General features: G+C 38.7%; 1 protein-coding gene across 2 annotated transcripts in view; it reads left to right on the forward strand.

Annotated features, from left to right (window-relative positions):
- The window catches only part of clmpb (CXADR like membrane protein b), a 387,744-nt gene that overhangs the window by 115,413 nt on the left and 244,338 nt on the right, over positions 1-27,993 (forward strand). Inside the window, exon 1 of one of the 2 annotated variants that reach the window (XM_061878755.1) lies at positions 8,921-9,353. The exons of the other annotated variant lie outside the window; for it this stretch is intronic. Coding sequence (XP_061734739.1) covers positions 9,320-9,353 — 34 coding nt within the window. The 5' untranslated portion in view covers positions 8,921-9,319. Of the gene's footprint in view, positions 1-8,920; positions 9,354-27,993 lie in introns of those variants that run through there. 2 annotated transcript variants of the gene reach the window in all.

Consider the following 27,993-nt stretch of genomic DNA (forward strand, 5'->3'; position numbering starts at 1 on the left):
GAAAACTGCTGGTTGACATTTGGTCGGGAACCATGTTTGCTTGACCACTCTGATCCATAGGAAAGTTTCACCTCCGGGAATTTTAAACCAGGAATCACCGTGTGTTTGTGTGGCTAAAGTCTAAAGCTTCCCAACTCCATCTTTCTACTTTGACTTCTCCATTATTAATTGAACAAATTGCAAAAGATTCAGCAACACAGATGTCCAAAATACTGTGTAATTATGCGGTTGAAGCAGACAACTTTTAGCCGCGAGTCGTGCAGCGCTAATATTTCCTTACAGTCCGTGACGTCACGCGCATGCGTCATCATTCCGCGACGTTTTCAACAATAAACTCTGCGGGAAATTTAAAATTGCAATTTAGTCAACTAAAAAGGCTGTATTGGCATGTGTTGCAATGTTAATATTTCATCATTGATTAGACTGCGTGGTTGGTAGTAGTGGGTTTCAGTAGGCCTTCATCCTATATCATTAGATTTTAAGCCGCAATGCGTCCATTCTCTTTTTTCCGTCTACACACTGTTTCTGCTTGTAAGTACTCTGTGCGTGTATTTTGCCTAACAGGCACCTCTGCTCGTAAAACCAGCAATGTCACAACGTGACCATATATTTCAGAAGCAGCATAGTACCCTTTTTAATCAATTTGTACCGCGGTACTCATAACAACCCTAGTAGGACCCTTTTAAGGACTGTTTATTTAGTTATCATAGCACTGCACCACCGCCAGTAGCGGTCGCAGCTATCGACTTCGCGCGCAATTGCTTAGCGAGGCATTCTTGAGGGCACCCCACATGAGTGAGAGGGAAAAAGAGATTCATATTTTATTTAAAGTCCAGGGCGCCAACTACAGGCGGGATACCAGCACCCCCCTTTAACTTCACATTAAGTTATAGCAGCTTCGCAAATATTTACCCGAACGGCACGTTTATCTAGTCCTTCGCCATCAACTCTAACCATTATCACACACACACACACACACACACACACACACACACACACACACACACACACACACACCATAACATGCTACGAAAGGAAGGTTCGCAGGGAAGTGTAACACAAAAATCACATCAAATTGAAATTAATACGAGTGAATGAGGTTGGTTGTCACATGTGTTGTATTTCGCCACTAGAGGGCACTGGTTCTCAATTTGTAATGTGGAAAATTACGAAATTAGTATCAGAGCTCACCCACATTGCCCTCTCTAAAGTAAGTCAGTTAAATTTGAGGTAAAATCCCTTTTTTTTTTTTAATGTCAAATTGGTAATAATAAGGCACATAGTATATACTGTACTTTTAAGATTTTACACACTGACTTAATGAAAAAACAATTGTTACCCTTAAAAAGAGTGAAGGAAATCTAAAGTTTAGATTGTTTTGGCACAATTGTTAGCTTTGATGCACACAGGCAATTCCAGTACAGGCTTGTTGTCAAATTTAAGAGATGGTTGTCTATACATCATTATTCTTGATAATCAGACTAAGTACAACAATAAAATTAAATTTAAAAACATAATTTTTTAAAACCTCATCAAACCAAACGTGACACCTCATTTACAAGGTAAATGAGGTGTCACGTTTTGACGCTTACCCAATGCCCCGGGTCGACGAGCTCCAACAACGTCTATCTTCCTGGTTGCTGCTTATACAGAGCTACAGGTGATCAGATAACAAGGCCCAGGTGGGCCTTTTATGCACCTATCGCTGACTCCAAGGCTGGTCCTGACACACCACGCTTTGCTGCAGGCCCGCAGACCACGCCCCCCTCCACAGATATGGTTTATAAAAATGTGTTATTGTGTTTACTTTAGTTAGTTGCTATGATACATATTTTTTTATGATCTATTGTCAAAGTGTAGGGACTCAAAATCGAATCATATCTGAGGCCAAATAATCGTATCGTGTTTTGTGGTCAAAAATGTTAATTGGCACACCCTTAATGGTTTTCCGTACTGATTTTATTATTCCACAGACTAAATAAAACATTTTGGAGGGCTTCAGGAAAATGTAAAACTTTGGATAACTTGCAAAAAATGTGTACACTTATTCATCGTGACAGAAACTATGGAAATGATCAAAAACCATTGTCACCACCTGATCGGTTCTGGAAAACCCAATCGGTCCAAGCACATGCGAGGCCTGCGTCACTTCCTGGACTCACAATATATTTTGACGGAGCTACTGCGATGTCGCGTGCAGTGATATTTGAATGTTTAATAACGATTTGTATAAAACGAATAGAGAATAATAATATTAAAATTCAGGGAGTATTATTGCCACAATTTCATCCACTTTCACTCTTTCATCATTGCAATGAATAACACATGGGGGGCGCTACTGACTCCCATAGCGTAATCTTAGCTTTTAAAAGTTGATTTTTTTTTTAAATGTGGCACTTAACTTAAGTATATCTGCAGCTTAACAAAAAGCACACTTTTAAAATTCACTTGTCAGTATTGTCAAATGATATATTTGATTTAAATTGGATTTGTTTGCCAATTACAGTTGAGCACATTGTTTGGGTTTCTGGACGTATTCATACAGTTTCAAAATAAATACTATATGCTTACATCCGTCAATAATTTTGTATGTGTTTTGGCCTTTTATATAACATTGTTCAACATCACCATAGATGATTCCTGGGCGCTCACTGCTCCCCTCACTTCCCAGGAGGTGATCAAGAGGATGGGTCAAAAGCAGAGGACAAATTTCACCACACCTAGTGTGTGTGTGACAATCATTGGTACTTTAACTTTAACTTTAATTGTTATTAAAAACAAAAACATTGCTATTAAAATAAAGATTACAAAAAAGAAAACCACATGGAAACTTTGACGGCATGCACAAACATTGTTGCGGTAAAACAAGTTGACAGGATTTTTGGGGGGAATGATCGGGACAAATCGGACTGATATGTATTTTTGGGGGGGATTTAGCAGGTACTATGATTGTCCCAATACCACAATTTTGTTACCGGTACCAAAATGTATTCAACACTTTTCCATACTTTTCAAACTAAAGAGGACCCCAATTTTTTTTTCATCATTGGCTTTATTTTAACAGAAAATCTTATGATACATTTGTTTCTTATTGCAATCAAAGAAAAATAGTGTCATAAAATAAGATAGTGAACAGTCTAGACTACTGTTTTAGTAGTAGTTAGCAAGCAAAGGCTTATACGTATGCAGTAACATATTTAGTCAAAATTTTTAGGGACAAGTGATAGAAAATGCTTTATTAATCTACTTGCCAATATAATGTTTATCTGCTTAATTTCTGTTTCAACATGTTCTACCTACACTTCTGTTAAAATGTAATAAGCACGTGTTCCTTTGTTGTTTAGATACTTTACATTAGTTTTAAGTAATACTACACATGTTGGTATAAATCCAATACCATGTAGTTACACAATCTTAAATTAGTCTTATATGAAGTTATCCTGTGTCCATATTTCCGGACTTTATGAGCAAAAGAAAAAATTATAAAAGATTTTGTGATGATTAAAAAATATCTATGTAATCATTGTAATATTGACTATATCCGACACTTGTACTTGGTATAGTTCAGGGGTCACCAACGCGGTGCCCGCTGGCACCAGGTAGCCCGTAAGGACCAGATGAGTAGCCCGCTGGCCTGTTCTAAAAATAGCTCAAATAGCAGCACTTACCAGTGAGCTGCCTTTATTTTTTAAATTGTATTTATTTACTAGCAAGCTGGTTTCGCTTTTGCTCGACATTTTTAATTCTGAGAGACAAAACTCAAATAGAATTTGAAAATCCAAGAAAACATTTTAAAGACTTGGTCTTCACTTGTTTAAATAAATTCATTATTTTTTTTACTTTGCTTCTTATAACTTTCAGAAGGACAATTTTAGAGGAAAAAATACAACTTCAAAAATGATTTTAGGATTTTTAAACACATATACCTTTTTACCTTTTAAATTCCTTCCTCTTCTTTCCTGACAATTAAAACCAATGTTCAAGTCTTTTAAATTTGTTTTATTGTAAAGAATAATAGATACATTTTAATTTATTCTTCATTTTAACTTCTGTTTTTTTCGACGAAGAATATTTGTGAAATATTTCTTCAAACATAATATGATTAAAATTCCCCAAAAATTATTCTGGTAAATCTAAAAAATCTGTAGAAACAAATTTAAATCTAATTTCAAAGTGGATTTTAACCTATTTAAAACATGTCATCAAAATTCTAAAATTAATCTTAATCAGGAAAAATTACAAATGATGTTCCATAAATTATTTTTTAAATGTTTTCAAAAAGATTCGAATTAGCTACTTTTTCTCAATTTTTTTCGGTTGAATTTTGAATTTTAAAGAGTCGAAATTGAAGATAAACTATGTTTCAAAATGTAATTTTAATTTTTTTTCGTGTTTTCTCCTCTTTTAATTGTTTTTTTCATCATTTATTCTCTACAAAAAAACCTTCTGTAAAAGGAAAAAAAATGTATGACGGAATGACAGACAGAAATACCCATTTATATATATATATATATATATATATATATATATATATATATATATATATATATATATATATATATATATATATATGATTTGTTCATTAAAGGTAAATTGAGCAAATTGGCTATTTCTGGCAATTTATTTGTGTCTCAAACTGGTAGCCCTTCGCATTAATCAGTACCCAAGAAGAAGTTCTTGGTTTCAAAAAGGTTGGTGACCCCTGCTATAGTTACAGTCGATGTACTGTATGCATAGATCCACCAATTTGTTTACCTTCCAGAGCGCCAGCTTGTTGTGAGTTATTGTGTCCTCCTACGGTGCGTAGTGAAGCATGTTTAGTTATCCCTCGTCCTGCAGGGATGATACTTGTAAAAAACATACTTTATTTGTTCGCCATGCAGGCAAAGATGAGTGATTTAGACAGTGGTGTGCCATCAGGGCCAGCAAGGCCTTCTCTGCTGGCCTAACATAACCAGGAATCATGATCATAATTAGAGAAACAATACTTTTTTTATTTACTTTCCCTAAATATCTAAAAGTATTCATATTCTCTTTATATCATATTATGCTCCTTCCAGTGCTGTTTTTAGTTTACAGTTTTTATCCAATCAGAATTTAGCTAGCTTTTGTTGCCATGCTGGACAAAATCTGCCCGGGGCCTTCAGAATCAACATTGCAGGCGTTTGTGCACCATAAGTGAGCGGGCACATACAGTTGATAGATAATTACGATAGCCAAACAGATCGCGAGTTGTTGTCAGTAAGGCTTTCACGTTGATCGTGATGTTTACGCGTCCTGTAATTGGATACTCACTGGGAGCAGGTGCCACACCCTTTAGCGGGTGAATTTGAGAACACATAGAGGTGATAGACAGTTGCGATAGTCAATCAGATCACGAGTTGTTGACAGTAGCCTATCTAAGTAGCCTGATTACCATGAATTGATTAGCGTGGACCCCGACTTAAACAAGTTGAAAATCTTATTCGGGTGTTGCCATTTAGTGGTCAATTGTACGGAATATGTACTGTACTGTGCAATCTACTAATAAAAGTTTCAATCAATAAATGATGTTAACGAGACTGTGATTGGATACTCACTCGTCATTCCTGCTAAGTTGCATTTAAGCAGGAAGTGTTGATCGACAAAGGAGAACAAAACATTGCTTAGGTCACTGTTTTATAACCTTTTCGGAGCCAAGGCACAATCTTTTCATTGAAAAAAATCCTGAAGCACATCACCAGCAGAAAACATGGAAAAAATCAAACTCAGCAGTCGATATTGGAAATAAAAAGTCGTTCTCGCATATGAATTCAAACCATAACCAACCATTCATCAATATAGCTCTTGTCTCAAAGTAGGTGTACTGTCACATCATGCTGTCACTCTTTTGGAATTTTTGGGTGTTTTCCTGTGTGTAGTGTTTTAGTTCTAGTCTTACCCTCTTATTTTGTTGTTGATACCTTTTTACTTTTTAAATTCCTTCCTTTTCTTTCCTGACAATTTTAAATCAATGTTCAAGAAAATATATTTTTTTTATTGTAAAGAATAATAAATACATTTTGATTTAATTCTTCATTTTAGCTTCTGTTTTTTCGACGAATAATATTTGTGAAATATTTCTTCAAACTTATTATGATTAAAATTCACAAAAAATATTCTGGCAAATCTCGAAAATCTGTAAAATCAAATTTAAATCTTATTTCAAAGTCTTTTGGGAAGCCTTAGCCTTTAGCCACACAAACACACGGTAATTCCTTGTTTAAAATTCCCGGAGGTGAAGCTTTACTATGGATCACAGCGATCAAGCGAACATGGATCCCGACTGAATGTCAACCGGCAGGTTTCGGTGAGAAAATTGTGGTCAAAAAGTCGCCTCTTACCGTAGATCAGCTGAGCTTGCGCCATCCATGCAGCTGCCGTCGACTTCCCTCAGAGACTGGCCTCAAGACACCCGTGGACACACCCCTCCGACTATCAGGTACTATTTAATCTCACTAAAACACTAGCAACACAATAGAAAGATAAGGGATTTCCCAGAATTATCCTAGTAAATATGTCTAAACACATCTGAATCTGTCCCAATGCAATCGCCTTTTTTTTTTTACTTTATTTTTATGTATTTATTTATTTTTCTAGTCCTTCGCTATCAATATCATCAACGAATCATTCATCCTCGCTCGAATTAATCGGGAAATTGTCGTTTTCTCGGTCCAAATATCTCTTACTGCTGGAGGCTCCCATCATAAACAATGTGAGGACGTGAGGAGCCCTCACCCTTGTGACGTCACCGTCTGCTACTTCCTGTACAGGCAAGGCTTTTTTATCAGCACCAAAAGTTGTGAACTTTATCGTCAATGTTCTCTACTACATCCTTTCAGCAAAAATATGGCAATATCGCGAAATTATCAAGTATGACACAGAACGGACCTGCTATGCCCGTTTAAATAAGAACATTTCATTTCAGTAGGCCTTTATGTCCATCCACCCATTTTGCTGCCGCTTATTCCCTTTGGGGTGGCGGGGGGCGCTGGTGTCTATCTCAGCTACAATCGGGCGGAAGGCGGGGTACACCCTGGACAAGTCTCCACCTCATCGCAGGGCCAAGCTTGTAGTCCTCTTATTTCAATTTCTATCTCATCACACACTATCTGTATGTAATATGGCTTTTATTTTTTTCCGCTCCTCAAGACATATTTGTTGTATTTTTGGTACAATATGGCTCAATATTTTAGGTTGCCGACCCTTGACCTAATCTTTTAATTTCTCAAATCACAACAGAAGGCACTTATTGCAGTGCAGGATGATGTGTAAGAGAAGTTCAGACTCTAACATGCTTGCCAACCTTGAGACCTACGATTTCGGGAGGTGGGGACGTGGTCGGGGGGCGTGGTCGGGGGCACGGTTAAGAGGGGAGGAGTATATTTACAGCTAGAAAAGTGCAGATTGGATTTTAACCTATTTAAAATAATCCATCCATTTCTACCGCTTATTCCCTTTTGGGGTCGTGGGGGCACTGGCGCCTATCTCAGCTACAATCGGGCGGAAGGCGGGGTACACCCTGGACAAGTCGCCACCTCATCGCAGGGCTATTTAAAATATGTCATCAAAAATATATACTTATTGTGAGAAATCATTAAGATGATCAGTGTTTCCTCAAAGATAAATATCATTAATTATTAATAATAACATAGAGTTAAAGGTAAATTGAGCTAATTGGCTATTTCTGGCAATTTATTTAAGTGTGTATCAAACTGGTAGCCCTTCGCATTAATCAGTACCCAAGAAGTAGCTCTTGGTTTCAAAAAGGTTGGTGACCCCTGCCGTAGATGTTACTGTCAAATATGCATGTACAGTAGATGGCAGTATTGTCCTGTTTAAGAGTGTCACAACATTGCTGTTTACAGCAGACAAACTGCTTGCTGTTGTTGTGTGTTACTGCGCTGGGAGGACGTTAATGAAACTGCCTAACAATAAACCCACATAAGAAACCAATAACTCGCCCTCGATCATTCTACAGTTATATCAAGGGTAGGGAACCTATGGCTCTAGAGCCAGATGTGGCTCTTTTGATGACTGCATCTGGCTCTCAGATAAATCTTAGCTGACATTGCATAATTCGATAAGTAATAATTCCGCTGGTAATCACAGTGTTAAAAATAATGTTCAAATTATAACACATTCTCATGCATTTTAATCCAACCATCCGTTTTCTATCGCACCTGTTCAAGAAGTCGCATTAATGGTCAAAAGTATTTTATTTATTATTGGTTACCTTCAGAAAAACAATGTTTTTTTTTTGTGCTTTTTTTTTGGAGAATAAGGGATGCATGCATTTAGTTGTTGTAATCAGGGAAAGTCCAAATAAAAGAGGAGGCGAAGAAATCTCTTGTCAGAGCGTGGGACGACACTGTACAAGGTTACAGGTCTACGCGTTTCTCCTCATTGAGCTAAATTGAATCCAGTCTCTGTTTAATTCCTTGCTTCTTGTCTGTTCAATAGATGTCATCAGTGTTTGTACCTGATCAGTTGTATTCAGTGTTAAAAAATACTATACGGCTCTCACGGAAAAAACATTTTAAATAAAAACATATTTGGCTTTCATGGCTCTCTCAGCCAAAAAGGTTCCCAACCCCTGAGTTATATCGTCATTGGGCGGGCTCTCTGTTTATATTGTGGGAAAGTGGACGTGAAAACAGTCAACGCCTGAATTTCGGGAGATTTTGGGGGATTTTTTTGGGAGAAAATTTGTCCCGGGAGATTTTCGGGAGAGGTGCTGAATTTCTGGAGTCTCCCAGAAAATCCGGGAGGGTTGCCAAGTATGGACTCTAGAGGTCTCCATCCTTCAGCATCATCATGCACCTAGTCCCCCCCTCTCCCCCTTCCCCCCTCCCCGCTCCCTCCTCCCTCCTCCTCCGCGCTGGCGTGTTGTGCAGCGGAGGAACAGAGGAGGGGGACCTCATGTGAGGAGCAGCACACGACACGTCCCACTGCCACAACCTCCACGCCGCTTTTCCATTGTGTGTATGTGTGTGTGTGTGTGTGTGTGTGTGGGTGGAAGGTGTCCGAGGAAGGGGACAACTTTGATGCCAGGCCAAGTGTGTGTGCGTGTGTGTGTTAGCGTGCTCCCGCCTTGAGAAGGATGACGGAGAAGGCTGGCGGAGACACATGATGCCCTTTTTGTCCTTTTCTGCTCCTTTCCGCACCTTTTTCCAACCGCAACTCGACATTCGCGTCTGAATGTGACGAAGCGCATTGTTGTTTCCAGCAGCTCTTTCTTCTTCTTATTCTTTTTTTTTTTTTTTCTTCCTTTTTTTTGTATGTGGGATTTCCAGCCGCGATGTCTGCTGCAACATTTCGCTATTTGTTCCTGGGTAAGTGCATGCTTTATTTCTTCCATTATGATCTTCTCCTTCTCTGTATAATTAGAGTCCTTGACAACACACATCTGGCTCAGTCTTCATTCCGAATGATGTCACTGTAAATATGAATTATTATTTTATTTCTTTTGTTGTCTGCCATCTAGTCTACAGTAAGCTACACTGTCAATATCTACAGAATGAAATGTATTGTTTTTTTTTTTTAATGGAAAAAAGTTGTCTGGACCCCTCCCTTGTTAATGTGTGCTATTGTCAAGGTTTAGATTGGTGGTTCTCAAACTTTTTTCACCAAGTACCACCTCGGAAAACACTTGGTTTTCCAAGTACCACGACAAAGGTTAAAGTACAGTAGCGTAGTAGACCTAAGTATTCATTAAAACAAGGCAGCAGTTTTAACTAACAAGTATATTTGATATTTTTGGCCCACCGTAATGTTACACACGGTTTGAACAGTAACACTGTATTTAAATAATAACAACAATAATAATAATAATAATAATAATGTGGCGTACCAGTAGTAGTAGTCCCAAGTTATATCTTATCAATACCCTAAAGTATTGCCCTTATGTGGTTTGTGTTGTGGTTTGTACAGCCCTTTGAGACACTAGTAATTTAGGGCTATATAAATAATCATTGATTGATTGATTGATAAAGTAGATAAAACATGTTCATGCTACTTTATGTAGTAAACCCCATTTTTAGACCAAAAAAAATTAAAAATCTAATGTATAGTTTATTTCCAACATAATCTGAGTTATTCAGCATCTGGAACATACTGATCTAGTAATGTAATATTTTACTCCTATTGTAATAATACCCCCAAAGTTTTTAAACCAAGTACCACTGACAAAAATGTGGCTCTCCAAGTACCATAAAGACCAACATTAAAATGCAGTAGCGTAGTAGACCCAAGTATTCATTAAAACAACAGCAGTTTTAACTAGCAAGTATATTTGATATTTTTGGGCCACTGTAACATTACACACAGTTTGAACAGTAAAACTGTATTTAAATAATAATAAGAATATGTATTATGTGGCATACCAGTAGATGGAGCCACAAGTAATATGTTAATTATACAGTATCAATTCCCTAAAGTAGATAAAACATACCTGTGCTACTTTATGTAGTAAACCCCATTTTTAGACAAAAAAAAAAAATCTAATGTATAATTTATTTCCAATATAATCTGAGTTTTTCAGCATCTGGAACATACTGATCTAGTAATGTAATATTTTCTTCCTATTGTAATAACGCCCCCAAACTTTTTAAGCCAAGTACCACCTAAAAAAATGTGGCTCTCCAAGTACCATAAAGACCAACATTAAAATGCAGTAGCGTAGTAGACCTAAGTATTCATTAAACAAGGCAGCAGTTTTAACTAGCAAGTATATTTGATATTTTTGGGCCACTGTAACATTACACAGTTTGAATATTAACACTGTATTTAAATATGTATTATTATGTGGCATACCAGTAGATGGAGCCTCAAATAATACCTTTCTTATACTGTATCAATTCCCTAAAGTCGATAAAACATGCCTGTGCTACTCGTGTTGTTAAACCCCATTTTTAGACAAAAGAAAAAAGAACAAATTATCATTTATTTCCCAAATAATCTGAGCTATGTAGCATCTGGAACATACTGATCTAGTAATGTAAAATTTTACTCCTACTGTAATAATACCTCCAAGTTTTAAACCAAATACCACCTAAAAAAAATTGTGGCTCTCCAAGTACCATGAAGACCAACATTAAAAAGCAGTAGCGTTGTAGACATAAGTATTCATTAAAACAGCTGGTTTAACTATCATTTTTTTTAAATATATTTTTGGGCCACTGTAACATTACACAGTTTGAACAATAACACCGTATTTAAAAAAATAATAAATAACATTATGTGGCATACCAAGTACACCTAAAAAAATGTGGTTCTCCAAGTACCATAAAGACCAACATTAAAATGCAGTAGCGTAGTAGACCTAAGTATTCATACACTTACCACAGTTTGGTATGGATCATACATGCCCCTTATACTTTATGTAGTTAAGCCCCAAATCTAGTTTCTCATTTCCATTTCAAAATAATCTGAGTTTTGTAGCATCTGGAACAGATTTATCACGTAATGTAATATCTTACTTATACTGTTTCAATACCCTAAAGTAGATAAAACATGCCTGTGGAATACTTGATGCAGTTAAACCCCATTTTTAGACAAAAAAAAAACCCAAAATGTAATTTATCATGTATTTCCTATATAATCTGAGTTATATAGCATCTGGGACATACTGATCTAGTAATCGGAGAGTCGGAGAGTTGCCGTGTGCAACCCGAGGGTCCCTGGTTCAAATCCCACCTAGTACCAACCTCGTCACGTCCGTTGAGTCCTGAGCAAGACATTTCACCCTTGCTCCTGATGGGTGCTGGTTGGCGCCTTGCATGGCAGCTCCCTCCATCAGTGTGTGAATGTGTGTGTGAATTGGTAAATGTGCAAGTAGTTTCAAAGCGCTTTGAGTACCTTGAAGGTAGAAAAGCGCTATACAAGTACAACCCATTTAATGTAATATTTTACTCCTACTGTAATAATACCCTAAAAACAATTGTTACCAAAGTTTTTAAACCAAATACCACTTCTGAAAACACTTGGCTTTCCAAGTATCAATCAATCAATCAATCAATGTTTACTTAAAAGTACCATGACAAACATTAAAATGGAGTAGCGTAGGAGACCTACGTATTTATTAAGACAAGGGAGCGGCTTTAACTAGCAAGTATATTTGATATTTTTGGACCACTGTTAAATTACACGGTTTGAACAGTAACACTGTATTTAAAAAATAAAAGAAGTGATTCTGTGGCGTACCACAAGATGGAGCCCACATATCACTAGTGGTACACGTACCACAATTAGGTATAGATCATACATGCCCCTTCTACTTTATGTAGTTAAACCCCAAATCTAGTTTCTCATGTATTTTCAATATAATCTGAGTTTTGCAGCACCTGGAACATACTTATCTCGTAATGTAATATCTTACTTATACTGTATCAATACCCTAAAGTAGATAACACACGCCTGTGCTACTTTATGTAGTTAAACCCCATTTGTACACAAAAAACAAACAAAAATGTAGTTCATCATTAATTTCCAATATAATCTGAGTTATGTAATATCTGGAATATACTGATCTAGTAATGTAATAATACCCTAAAGCAGTGGTTCCCAAACTTTTTAAACCAAATACCACCAAAAAAAACAAAAGAAAGTTCTCCAAGTACCATAAGAACCAACATTAAAATGCAGTAGCATTATAGGCATAGGTATTCATTAAAAACAAGGCAGAGCATATTTAATTTTTTTTGCCACTGTAACGTTACTACAGTTTGAACAGTAACACTGTGTTCTAACATATAGGGAAATAAAACACTCAAGTGATTATTTGGCAAAGCACTAAATGGAGTCTATGTACCACTTGTCACAGTTTGAGAATCACTGCTATAGATCATACATACCACTGCTACTTTATGTAGCTAAATCCCACTTTTAGACAGAAAAAAATCTAACTTCTAATTTATTTTTATTATAATCTGAATTTTGCATCATCTGGAAGATACTTAACTAGTAATCCATCCATCCATCCATTTTCTACCGCTTATTCCCTTTCGGGGTCGCGGGGGGCGCTGGCGCCTATCTCAGCTACAATCGGGCGGAAGGCAGGGTACACCCTGGACAAGTCGCCATCTCATCGCAGACTTAACTAGTAATGTAATATGTTACTCACACTGTATTAATACCAAACTGTTCTTATGGGAATGCCTATTTTATTACTTATTGTGGTAATGCATTAAGAGCATCCATATTCAATTATGGACTCCACTGTGTCTCCGGTGTCTTCCCATAAGACGTCTCATGCCTCCCGCTGTTGTTTTATAATCTGAAGAGGCTTCCAATTTGAGAATTATACCTTAGCGTGATTACACCTACAACTATGCAATTGTTATTGTTTGCCGTGTGTGTGGATAAAAAACAACAACATCTGGAATCCCCAGAGTTTTTCGTAATAACGTCCCAGGCATACAAGTTCTGCAGGCTTGTTTAGTCTGGTCGGACTCCAGCAGACGTGTTGGAGTGTGTGGGACTCGAGTTTGTGGTTGGAAAGGAATCAAAAAAACTCCAGGCTTTTGTGTTTTTAAATTTTCATACCTTTCGAGTTGAGATGTAGCCGAGAGTGAAGACGTTGTTTAGGCTGAAGGGAAGCTACAGTATTTATTGTTCTTGTAGATGAGCTCTGTGTATGTTGTGGCTCCGAATCACTGGTGACGGACAATACGTTGATTTAATTGAAGGTAATGTAATTGTCCAGTGAAGACACTCACTGGTCTTGCACTTTGACAAAAGGCGCTGAGTCAGCTTTAGACTTTGCATACAAGCATTTTTTTTGTTTTGGTTTGGTTTGCCTCATCAGCTTTGTGTGGTTTGTAATTTTATTGAATTGATGATGACCTGATGAGCCATGCAGAATGCATAATTTGCAATGACATTGTTTTTACAGAAAAAAAAAAAATAAATATTGTTAACTTCTGCAAGAGATTTCATATGAAAGTGTATAAGAGTACACTAACACGTATCTAACCGGGAAAAAAAAAATAGAATAAAGTTGAAATATCAGTCATATTTTTTATACTTCTTAAATGCGACAAAGTCCTGATTTTATGTCAATAACTTTGGAATAATGCAGGAAAAAAGGGATCAGATTTAAGTCAAAATGCGACATGGAAAAGTCGTAATATTCAGAGCAAAAACATGATTTTATGAGAATTAATTTGTAATTTTACGAGACAGTCGTAATATTAGAAGAAAAAAATGTCTAGTTTACAAGAATACAATCATAAAGCTAAGGGAATAAAGTCGTAGTGCTAGGAGACGGTCGTAATATTCTGAGCAAAGACTTATCATTTTACGAGAATTCATTAGTAATTTTACGAGACAAACATTGTCTTTTACATGAATGCAGTAGTAAAGCTAGGACAGTAGAGCAGGCGTAGCATTAGACAAGTCACAATATTAGCAAAATAACTTATTACAAAAAAAATGTTTACATAAATAAAGCTATAAAAAGAGAAATGATTACATTGAAAAAGAGTACGTTTTTAAATTACAGGAAAAAGGTTGTAATTCAAAGATTATAATCACAACTAGGGGAAGAGAGACATAATGCATGAAAACAGTTATAAAATTCAAAGAAAAAACATAAATACAAAATAATTTAAATTAATTCATTTACATTTTTTGTCATTTTTTGAGACAAAGCATTTTCATATTTCCAAGAATACAATAATAAAGCTACGGGAATATATCAGTAGTACCAGGAGACGAATGGTAATATTACGAGAAAAAATTACTACATTTTATGGAAAAAAGTTGCATCTTACATGAATAAAGTTGTAATATTTTAAGAAATAAGATGGAAATTGTAAAAAAATTTTGTTTAATTACAAAAAAATAAGTTGGAGTTTTACAAAAATACAGTCATGAAGCTGGGGGGGAAAATGTCTTAATATTACGAGAAGTTGAAATTAGAAAAATAAGTCTTTAAATTCCGGACAAAAAAGTGTTGTCACAAAGCTGCGAGAACAAAGTCAAAATATTACAAGTAAGTAAGTAGATTTACGACGAAAAAATATACATTTGGTCATATTCAAAGTCCTCATGTGTCCAGGAACGTATTTCCTGAGTTTATAAACATAATATGTACATATATATATATATATTTTTAAAAACAAAAGAAGATATCTATGTAATCATAGTAGTATTGACTAGATACGCTCCTGTACTTGGTATCATTACAGTAGATGTCAGGTGTAGATCCACCAATGGCGTTTGTTTACTTTTTGACGCCGGTGAGCTACGGTACATTTTAGAGGCGGTATAGTACCGAATATGATTAATTAGTATTGCGGTACTATACTAATACAGGTATACTGTACAACTCTAGTCTGTAGGGAAAAAGTTGGGCCCTGAGGTGAAAAATGGTAAATGGTTGTACTTGTATAGCGCTTTTCTACCCCTTTTTAAGGAGCCCAAAGCGCTTTGACAGTATTTCCACATCCACACACTGATGGCGGGAGCTGCCATGCAAGGCGCTAACCAGGTCCCATCAGGAGCAAGGGTGAAGTGTCTTGCCCAAGGACACAACGGACGTGACTAGGATGGTAGAAGGTGGGGATTGAACCAGTAACCCTCAGATTGCTGGCACGGCCACTCTCCCAACTTCGCCTGCCTTAAAGAATATTTTTCAGCTAAGAAAAATCAGCTAATAGGCCATTTAAAAAGAGGAAGTTTTATTATAAAAGAATCAATATCCATTAATTGGAGCCCTTCTCTTTGCTGTTTAGCTTTAGCTTTGCAAGTCGTAAAATGTCCTTAATTTAATATCGGTCGTCGATGTAATTTCCACCGGTCCCATTAGAGATAAGCGTGGAAAATGAATCGGCACAGCGGGTTCTGTAGAGCTCCTTGTGTAATTCTGCGAATGCAAAGTGAGAAAACAAGGTCAAACCGAGTCTCTCTGCCTGCTGCAGTACTCGACTCGGCTCAGGTAAAGCGATAGTTGCCATCTGTCCTGCACGGTGGCACCAGCACATGGAGAACTGTACTGTACTCTACTGTACTCTACTTGACAGGAATGTCATCAGGACAAATGCACAAATCTGATGTATGTGGACAATCATCGCATTAGAACGAAATAACTTAGAGGAGACTTTGTGAAAGCACAAAGTTTGTGTCGGATGTAAATGAGCAGAGCAGTTGGCTACGAACAGGAAATCTCTGTCCCCATTCTATATTTAGCGTGTCTGCAGGGCACGGCCGACAATATCAGAAATGTGAAGATGACAGGAGCCTCCTGAGCCAGAGGTTATGAAGTGACGTCTTGATGTATTTGCGCCTGAATCACACACACACACACACACACACACACATGCATGCACACACACACGCGTCTGACATTCCTAACATACAGTTACCAAACATGAATGTTCCATTCCAATATCTATTTTAACTCGCTTAATTCTCGGGGCAGATACCGTGATGTTCCATGTGGGCTATTTTTCTTTGAAAATATCAGCTCTTGGAGCTGAGCGAGGAATTTAGCAGCTATTTGGCAGTTTTAGGTTTCACACGAGAAATGTAACGCCATCTTGACCGTCACTGTGTTGTACGCTACTTGTTTATACTGCGGCCATACTGATAACTTGATAACTGATAACATACACCTGTATATAGTGGCCTTCTATAATTATTCAATATTATATAAAGTCCCAACGATCGTCACACACACACACTAGGTGTGGTGAAATTATCCTCTGCATCCGACCCATCCCCGTGTTCACCCCCTGGGAGGTGAGGGGAGCAGTGAGCAGCAGCGGCGGCCACGCTCGGGAATCATTTTGGTGATTTAATCCCCAATTCCAGCCCATGATGCTGAGTGCCAAGCAGGGAGGTAACGGGTCCCATTTTTATAGTCTTTGGTATGACTCAGCCGGGGTTTGAACTCACAACCTTAAAGTCTCAGGACGGACACTCTAACCACAAGGCCACCGAGCAGGCAATTTACCGGATTATGAGGCGCACTGTCTATGAACAGGTCTATTCAAGTCTATTTTCACAAAAAAAGGTGCGCCAGATTATAGGGACGGAGTGGCGCGGTTGGGAAAGTGTTCCTGATTCAATCCCCACCTTCTACCAACCTTGTCACGTCCGTCGTGTCCTTGAGCAAGACACTCCTGATGGTGGTTAGGGCCATGCATGGCGGCTCTCGCCATCCGTGTGTGAATGGGTGAATGTGGAAATAGTGTCAGAGCGCTTTGAGTACCTTGAAGGTAGAAAAGCGCTATACAAGTACAACCAATTATAGGGTGCATTGGAAGGGTCATACTAGGATTTTACTTTTTTATATGTAAAACATTTCCTTGTGGTCTACATAACATGTAATGGTGGGTCTTTGGTCAAAATCTGGCATAGATTATGTTTTGCAGAGCATCTTCAAGCCGCTTTCTGATCGTCTCTTCAGGATGCGCCGTTTTGTGGGCGGTCTTATTTACGTGCCTCCACTTCGACTGTGTTTTTATCTTTTGTTGTAGATTTTAGAGCTTCCATAGCAAGTCTACTGACGTATATAAGTTAGACCTTTACGCTACTTTATATTAGGAATGGCAACAGCGGAGGGTGAATGACCAACAATAAGAAGATAGAGAAAAAGACGGAGCTTAAAATGACCACGGCACGGACTGCAATGACGGAGACGCGCAACTTTTTTGGGAGTTATGCAGATCCCGAATACACAACGGCAGGTAACAATAGGTAAGAAAAGTTGGTTTCGCATAACATTGCAAAACAAAAAGCCAGATAATGTCTCCTAATAGGTGCCATTTTGAGGTTATTAAACACACACCATAATAATACCAGTATATTGAAGCACAGTACGTCTGATTATGGTAGCAGAAATGCTCCAACAATCCATCAAGTGGTGCGACTTTGTAGCTTACCAACGTCCTACTAAAATATTTTGAGGTGCTGTGTGTAATGTTTCATATTATGCCTGACCAGGGCTCAGAAAATCTGCAGAGACTCCTCCCACCCCCACCAAGGACTTTTTTCACTGCTGGACTCTAAAAAGAAGTTCCGCAGCCTCCGAAGCGGAACCTCCAGGTTCTGTAACAGCTTCTTCCCTCAGGCATCATAATAATCACCTCAATTCCCCCCAAAATTGGATCAACTCGCTGGAATATAAAGACAATACAACAAACGTGGATGCATATTTAAAAGTGCAATATATTTATCCCTACAGTAATCTATTTATTTACATCTGCACCTTATTGCTTTTTTATCCTGCACTACCATAAGCTAATGCAACAACATTGTGTTCTTATCTGTACTGTAAAGTTCAAATTTGAATGACGATAAAAAGGAAGTCCAAGTCTAAGTATTTGGTTTTGCTTGCTTACTTACTAGCATCATTTATTGAACAGGCGTCAACCTGCAGTCCACATATATTTTTTATTTGTGACTACCACTCACTTGTCACACTTACCATTACTCCCTGTACACCGACCAGCATTAACACATACGGCGCGCCCGGTTTTAAGGTGCACTGTCAATTTTTGAGAAATTGAAAGGTTTTGAAGTGCACCTTATAGTCTGAAAAATATGGTACATACTGTATATATACTAGTGCTATCAAAAATATTTTTAAATCAGAATATACACACTTTTGCTTTTGGATTAATCAAGATTATTCACAAGTTATGATTTGCTTGCATGACTTTAAATATCTTAAAACAATATTTAGACAATGAATTTTTATTGTCAAAATGTCATTAAAAATGTTTTACTTGAATGCTTGCCATTTATCTGCTCAAAACGTGATAACCGTTTTATCAAAAGTCCCAATAGGGTGTATTTTCTCATCTTTGCACTGATGTACACTTTGACCTGATCCCTGACCTTAAGTGCACTTAAAATAAATTGCGTGATTTTGGAAATTCTTAGTCATTAATAACATGAGTTAGCTGGTTATTTTTAACAGCCCTACAGTGGCGAAGGGATTCATTCCTGAATGGGTCTTGCGTGAGAGGAAGAGAGGGGACGGGGTTAATTTTGCAATGCAGCCTGCTGACAATGATTCTACATAGCAACTGACGCTGTGGTCAAAGTACGAATTGCCACCAAACACATTTTAAGATATTGAACACTACTGCCACGCTCCAATAATGTCACATTTCATGTGTTAGGTAAACCGCAATAAATGGGGCCATATGAATCCCCTTCATACTGTAATGTATACCTAAATGCATATAGCTGTGACGATTATTTACCTAAATACAATTTCAAAAAATGAGCAGGGGTCCATGAGAAAGTTGCTTTTATTGCTGGTTTAAACGTTTTAGAACGGTTCATTTATAGCATGGGTGTCAAACTTTGGCCCGTGGGCCAAATTTGGCCCACCCTGTAATTTAATTTGGCCCTTTAACATTAAATTAAATTAACATTAGAGCTGGCCCTCTTATACTCATACATGCCAACCCTCCCGATTTTCCCGGACTCCCAAATTTCAGTGCCCCTCCCGAAAATCTTCCGGGGTAACCATTCTCCCGAATTTCTCCCCATTTCCACCCGGACGACAATATTGGGGGCGTGCCTTAACGGCACTGCCTTTAGCGTCCTCTACAACCTGTCGTCTCGTCCGCTTTTCCTACATAGAAATAGCATGCCGACCCAGTCAAAATAATATATGAGGCTTTTACACACACACGCACACAAGCGAATGCAAACGCATAATTGTTCAACAGCCATACAGGTCACACTGAGGGTGGCCGTATAAACAACTTTAACAATCTTACAAATATATGCACCAAACTGTGAACCCACAACAAACAAGAATAACAAACACATTTCGGGAGAACATCCGCACCGTAACACAACATAAACACAACAGAACAAATACCCAGTATCCCTTGCAGCACTAACTCTTCCGGGACGCTACAATATACCCCCCATGCCCCAAGCAATAAATAATGTTTTACTCATGCACTTTCTCTTGCTACTTTAAGGCTTGAATGTTTGATTCATTCATTATTGTTGTTTTATTTGCAAATGTATTATTAGCCTGTGGAAAAAGTTTATTTTGATATTTACCTCAGAGGGCTGCTAATAAAAAAGAGGCATTCAATTTTTTATTTAAATTTTATTTGATATGCCATTGATATTTTTTAATTATTATTATTTAAAACTCGATTTTACATGTCACTATAAAGTTATATAAGCCTTGCTTGTTCAATATTCAACGCAAAACGTGTTTGGTTCCCTATTAAAAGGTTAATTTGTACAACCTTGGCCCGCGGCTTTGTTCAGTTTTAAATTTTGGCCCACTCTGTATTTGAGTTTGACACCCCTGATTTATAGCAATGAGTACGTCAAAGCATTGCTCTAGTACTTAAAATTGAACCATGTTTTAAGTTGTATCATCAGATTGCTGATTGGTCAGCTGCTGCATGCTGTCAATCATTGTCACGTCGGCAAGAAAGCAGCCAATCATTGAGGTTGTGGGCGGTCCAAAGGGGCAAGCTTCAGCCTGAGCCACCATTTTCCGCCTGTCCCTAGTGTTTGACTTGCCTCCATTCAATAGCGTGGCATTATTTTTGGACAACAAATGCACATCATCAACATTGAAATTAGACTTTTAACATGTTAAAACATTTTATACAAATATCCAATAGACCAGGGGAGGGCATTACGTCGATCGCGATCGACTGGTCGATCTCGGAGGGTGTGTCAGTCGATCTCAAGCCAGGCATTAAAAAATAGACATAAAAATGAGCAATCATCAATCATACCAAGACTTCACTTTCGTCAGTTGTTTGACATTCTCGGCACCCGAGGATCTTGTGGGATGACGCTGGCTGCTGCGAGCTCATATTTAAGAAAAAAATCACTAACAGGGCGGACGCAGAGAAACACATTTTATTTCTAGAGACTCCGTACCTACTGTCAAAACTCTAAAGACCGACTGCACAGTTCCTGTCTTCAACATAAAAGACCTGTTTCATCCTGCCTGTGCTAACAAAATAAGAGTCTCAGAAAGCTATCGTGCACAAGCTAGCAAGCTATGGAGTTTGATGCCAATGTATTCCTCCCCCGCCCTCAGCGACCGCTTTCTCACTTGATTGCCCACCCGCACAGTCACTGACTTCACCCACCTGCTGCCAGACATTAAAGGGCCACACACATATGCTACTCTCATAACAAAGTGTTCAAAAACGAGTATGCAAGTTGGACAAATGAGATGCCAAATCCAACCACTTTCATGTGGTATTGGACAGAAAGGAGGACTTTTTTTTTCCTCCATTTGAAAATGCGGACGTTATCAGCACCACTGTCTAATTCCAATCAATGCAAGTCATCAGAATCAAATACACCAACTTATATTCTTGTCTTCATGAAAGAAAGGAATCTGTGTGTTAAACATGCTTGTATTATCATTAAACACCATTAACTTGTTAACAAAAATGTCTCTTTCATAAATAAATAAATATAAATTATAAATAGGAATGAGGTAGATCTCCTCGACTTGGTCAATTGAAAAGTAGCTCGCCTGCAGAAAAAGTGTGAGCGCCCCTGCAATAGACAGATCGCACGTGCGCTCTATTGTAGCGGCATTGTGACAGTTTATACTTTTTTTTACATATTTTCATCTGTTTTGTATCATTTATTGTTCTGGTGCGTCTACTTTCTAGTTTTAATGTTGTAGTCCCTACTTAGTTTCTACAGTGCTTGTTGCACCTCCATTTTCTGTTCTGTTTCCCTCCAGCGCACCTGATTTCAATTGGTAATTAGGACTATTTAAGTTCCTTCTGGTTCACCTGTCGGCCACTAGATGATAGTATGCAGTCGTGTCACTGTTTGCCTTTGTGCCGCTTACTTTGCTATCACTATGTACTCTGCACTCTGGGTTTTTTTTCCCCCATTTTAATTAAAATGTTACTGTACCTGCACGTCGCCATTTATCTCTACGTGTCGGGGTCACAACAAGCTGAACCATGCTCATTCGTGTTTTCATTAGTCGCACTCATTAGACAATGAATCGGAGCAACAGACTGTAAATCGAAGCTTTTTTCTGCTCAAATTAATCAATTCAAACGAATCGTGGCAGCGCTAGTGTTGAGGCTAACAATTGTGTCGAACTTCATATTTTTGTGTAAGAGCCTCAAACAAATACCAATTAGGGAGCTGATTATTTACAATTTCTTACTTCGGAGAAGACTATGTAGGTGAGCGCTAATCCTGATTTACATCACAATTTGAAAGACAGCCTTCCCTTGCCCAATGTCATGACTGACATTTTAAATTGACAACTGCAATTAACTTCGCCACTTGCCAAGATATTTTTTTTTCTCAAAATGTCCCTAGTTTTAAGAACTATTCACTTAATGTTAGTCATTGACTTCAAATCATAATCTTAATTTTAGCATGATTAATTATATGTTGTCTATTTTCGTTTAAAGATTCTGTAATGTCCCAAAGTTGCCCTAATTTAAGAATTGAAAGTTTGATAATACCTGATTTCAGAATAAAATACTTTTTTTGTAGCTCAAAGTACTGCTAATTTATATTTCTATTTATTTAGTAATGCGGCCGTTGTACCGATCCGTTGTGGTGAAGAAGGAGCTGAGCCGGAAGGCAAAGCTCTCAATTTACCGGTCGATCTACGTTCCCATCCTCACCTATGGTCATGAGCTTTGGGTCATGACCGAAAGGATAAGATCACGGGTACAAGCGGCCGAAATGAGTTTCCTCCGCCGTGTGGCGGGGCTCTCCCTTAGAGATAGGGTGAGAAGCTCTGCCATCCGGGAGGAACTCAAAGTAAAGCCGCTGCTCCTCCACATCGAGAGGAGCCAGATGAGGTGGTTCGGGCATTTGTTCAGGATGCCACCCGAACGCCTCCCTAGGGAGGTGTTTAGGGCACGTCCAACCGGTAGGAGGCCACGGGGAAGACCCAGGACACGTTGGGAAGACTACGTCTCCCGGCTGGCCTGGGAACGCCTCGGGATCCCCCGGGAAAAGCTAGACGAAGTGGTTGGGGAGAGGGAAGTCTGGGTTTCCCTGCTCAGGCTGTTGCCCCCGCGACTCGACCTCGGATAAGCGGAAGAAGATGGATGGATGGATGGATAGATAGTACTTTATTTATTCCTTCAGGAAAATTTAACATTTTCAGCACAATCCCATTCAAGATAAGACAAACATTACAGGGAGACGGAACAGGATTGCTGATGGGTCTACTGGCTTATAGCGCCCCTTACAAAAAAGGTGAGATACAGGTAAATAAGATAAATAAAATAGAAGATTAAAATAAAATAAAAAAATCGGTCTAAGCCTGGGCCCTGGAGAGGGGGTCCAGACTGAGGCCAAGGGAAAAAAACAACTCCTCATTGCCATAGTACACATCCTTCTTACATGTGTGTAAGAGGGAAACATCAAACATCAAATCATCAATGTATACAAATCTTCCGCTTTTCCAAGTTTGGGTCGCGGGCGCAGCAGCCTGAGCAGGGAGGCCCAGACTTCCCTCTCCCCAGCCACTTCATCCAGTCTTCCCAACGTGTCCTGGGTCTTCTCCGTAGCCTCCTACCGGTTGGGTGTGCCCTAAACACCTCCCTAGGGAGGCGTTCGGGTGGCATCCTGACCAGATGCCCGAACCCCCTCTTCAGGCTCCTTTTGATGTGGAGGAGCAGCGGCTTTACTTTGAGAGCATCTCACCCTATCTCTAAGGGAGAGCCCCGTCACCAAGCGGAGGAAACTCATTTCAGCCGTGATTTTGTCCTTTCGGTCATAACCCAAAGCTCATGACCATAGATCGACCGGTAAATTGAGAGCTTTGCCTTCCGGCTCAGGTCCTTCTTTACCACAACGGATCAATACAGCGTCCGCATTACTGAAGACGCCGCACCGATCTCACGATCCACTCTTCTCTCACTCGTGAACAAGACTCCTAGGTACTTGAACTCCTCCACTTGGGGCAGGGTCTCCTCCCCAGCCCGGAGATGGCACTTCACCCTAGTTTTTTAATGTCTAATAAAGTACAAATAACTATCTGCATGGATGGATAATTTCACTAGTTTTTAGCATTCTTTTTCTAAAATCAAGTGTTTTTCGCTTATATTTCGTCTGCTCTTTTCTGCAGTGCATGCAAAAGTCGATAAAGCTGCTGAATGATAACCATTTATAGAACTTCAAATGCAGCTTGTGGTATTTTGTGCTATGTTATTGACCCAGTGCAAATTAAAGATTGCTTTTGTAGACCAGGCCTGAGCAATTATTTTGACTCGGGGGCCACATTTAGAGAAAAAAAAGTGTCTGGGGCAGGTATATCTATCTTTATGAACACTATTACACAACCTCACAATAATGTCTGATTGAATGCTTAAAACGTTGACGGACCGCCTTAAAAAACAATGGTATTTTACATTTTTCTATGAAGGATAAAACACTGAATATTGACTAAATAGGAACGTCACACGGGGCGGCATAGCTCGGTTGGTAGAGCGGCCGTGCCAGCAACTTGAGGGTTGCAGGTTCGATTCCCGCTTCCGCCATCCTACACACTGCTGTTGTGTCCTTGGGCAAGACACTTTACTCACTCGCTCCCAGTGCCACCCACACTGGTTTAAATGTAACTTAGATATTGGGTTTCACTATGTAAAGCACTTTGAGTCACTAGAGAAAAGCGCTATATAAATATAATTCACTTCACTTCACACCCCTTTCGATCGACACATTTTAAAATCAAGTAAAACGCAACAAAAATGCAACAAACGGTGAAATATGAATGCGAAAGGGTACAAAATAAACCCACCTACAATCTGATATATCTGATACATCACTAAGTTTTAAAACTTTCTTGTGAAAATCTCCTACTGCGTCTGTGGAAACACTCCCCACCCACACTGCTTGGTGCCTCGTCTGAGCTGCTGTGACTTACATTACCATAGTAACTAATTAGATGACCATAGTAACTAATTAGGTTACCATAGTAACTGGTATATCATCCATAAGCGCAGATTCCAACCATTGAAATACTTGTCCAAGTTAGTTTGTCAGTTCAAGACTTACAGTCGTTAGAGCACATCACTGCACATCATAATGGCAGCTACACTTTCCATCTTAAAGATCTAAAAAAATTATTTGGGAATGACCGGCGGGCCAGATTGAAAAGCTCAACGGGCTGCATGTGGCCCCGGGGCCTTAATTTGCCCATTTCTGTTGTAGACACATGAAAACAAAGGGATGGGCTTTTGAGTGGATCTTCGTGTTTTGAAGGACATCTGGAGGACATTTTCATTGGTTCCCTCCAATTACACTTTTACTCGTAAGAGAACACGGACAATCTAATTGGGTTCAAAAAGTCGTGGCGGCGCTGATATGCAGCTTTTCCGTGGAACGGCGGCGATATGTTTCACGGGAGTTTACACTGCAAGATATTTAACTCCTTCATCAGTCAGGTAGCGGGCTAAGTGGAAATTGAATTAACCTTCATATCACGTTGCAGTAGCGTAAACCCTTAAATAGCTTCCGCTCTCACTTTAATTGGCAGACACAATTAACTTGCACTTGATGATGCAGAGGCATACCCGCTCCTTTTCTCACACGCACACACATTCACAGGCATACACGCAATGCAAATCATCCCAGGAATCAATATCCTGTGGATTTGCATGCAGTGCAATGCAGAAGGAACTACAGTACATTGCAGCAACTACAGTACGGAGGCAAATGTCTCTCTTCCTAAGGACTAGCAAGTGTGAGCTGCTCTTTGTGCGAGGACTGTGTTCTTGCCGTGTCACATCTGAGGAGCTCGGCCTTTAATCATATTTATTCTATATTGTTTTTATATTGGTTTTATCTTTTGTTGTAGATTTTAGAGCTTCCATAGCAAGTCTACTGACGGATATAAGTTAGAACTTTACGCTACTTTATATTAGGAATGGCAACAGCTGAGGGTGAATGACCCACAATAAAATAGAGAAAAAGACGGAGCTTAAAATGACTACGGCATGGACTGCAATGACGGAGACGCGCAAATTTTTCGGGAGTTATGCAGATCCCAAATACACAACGACAGGTAACAATAAGTAAGAAAAGTTGGTTTTGAATAACATTGCGAAACAAAAAGCCGGATAATGTCTCCTAATAGGTGCCATTTTGGGGTTCTTAAAGGGGTACATTATCACAATTTCAAAAGGGTTAAAAACAATAACAATCAGTTCCCAGAGGCTTGTTTTATTTTTGGAAGTTTTTTTCAAAATTTTACCGGTCCCGGAATATCCCTAAAAAAAAAAAAAGCTTTAAAGTGCCTTTTTTTCGCTCTCTGCGAAGACACTATCCACTTTCCTGTGACGTCACACAGTGCTGCCAATGTAAACAAACAATGGCAAATAGCACAGCAAGATATAGCGACATTAGCTCGGATTCAGACTCTGATTTTAGCGGCTTAAGCGATCCAACAGATTACGCATGTTTCGAAACGAATGGTTGGAGTATGAAAGTATTGAAGAAGAAACTGAAGCTATTGAGCGAATAGCTATTGACGCTATTCATAGCCATAGCATGACCGAATAGCTGCGTTGGTATCGCCGGTAAAATGTGCGGACCAAACGATCAGGACTTTTTTTTTATTCAGTCATTGGTGGAGCTCAGGATAGTATTTCAATGTTGTTTTTAATATGGTTGCGCAGCACTTTGGAAACATTTTGTTGTTTAAATATGTTATTTAAACAAATTGGATTGGATTGGCAAGAATAAAGCCCCTTCTACACTCCAGGGTAAATCCTACCACACACCAGTGACGTGCGGTGAGGTTCATGGCTGGTGAGGCACTGACTTCATCACAGTCAGATTTACAAACATATGAACCCTAAAGTGTATGTTATTCACCATTTGATTGGCAGCAGTTAACGGGTTATGTTTAAAAGCTCATACCAGCATTCTTCCCTGATGGACACTCAACATCAAGTGTTGGAATTGGGGGTTAAATCACCAAAAATGACTCCCGGGCGCAGTGCCTTTACTGCTCACTGCTCCCCTCACCTCCCAGGGGGTGAACAAGGGGACGGGTCAAATGCAGAGGACAAATTTCACCACACCTACTTTAACTTAACTTTCCACATAAAAACTGTAGCACACAGAAAAGCACATTTAATAAAAAAAAAAACATTATTATGGTCTTATAAATGATGTCCATGTGCCGCTCTTTTTGAACAAAAGCATCAATCACTTTTTTATAGAAGTCTTCCTTATCTTTCTTCAGTTTTAAAAGTCTCTCTGTCTCCATGGGGATCTTCCTCTAATTGATACCTCCTGCTTCCATTGAAAGTCCAGTTTAGAAAACGGTTTTATTTTAAATATGTAATCCTCCAGAGGAAAAAATAAACGATCGCTGCTAACTGTTGCTGCTTGTTGTCACTTCTTCTGCAGCCGAGTAGTCGCAAGAATGATCTCTGGGATCGCTAGCGCCCTCTACCACCAGGAGGCAGGATTACTGCGAGCCTCACCCAGTGCGTCTTCGCAGCCGATTTATGATTGCTCAGCACAAGAAATACGTTACAGACATAGTTGTTGACAAAACACACTGTACATTATATACCTCAGTTAACTAAACTATGGAAATGTATGATATAATCATTCAGTCAATTGGTGTGCATATGTACAGCCAGACCCCCCCGCCAATTTTTTTTTTGTATTTTTTAAGAATTTATCTGAATGAACTATTTCTGTTCAAAATTGTTTGAAATGTCACATGTGAAATGTTTAAATATTAACTGGCAGTTTACTGTACTTTGCCAACTGTACTACTATGAGTATGTTTCCTATAGTTTCATTGAAAATAAACCAGCAAAGTCAACTTGTCTGTCCTCTGTTTTAATTATGAGACACAATTGTTAATATTTAGTTAATATTTAAACATTTAACATGTGACATTTCAAACAATTTTGAACAGAAATAGTTCATGCACATTCAGATAAATTCTTCAAAATTACAACACAAAAAAATTTGGAGCAATATCGTTATGTCAAGATAATG

The sequence above is a fragment of the Nerophis ophidion genome, linkage group LG18 (assembly GCF_033978795.1).
Source record: "Nerophis ophidion isolate RoL-2023_Sa linkage group LG18, RoL_Noph_v1.0, whole genome shotgun sequence".
Classification (NCBI taxonomy): domain Eukaryota; kingdom Metazoa; phylum Chordata; class Actinopteri; order Syngnathiformes; family Syngnathidae; genus Nerophis; species Nerophis ophidion.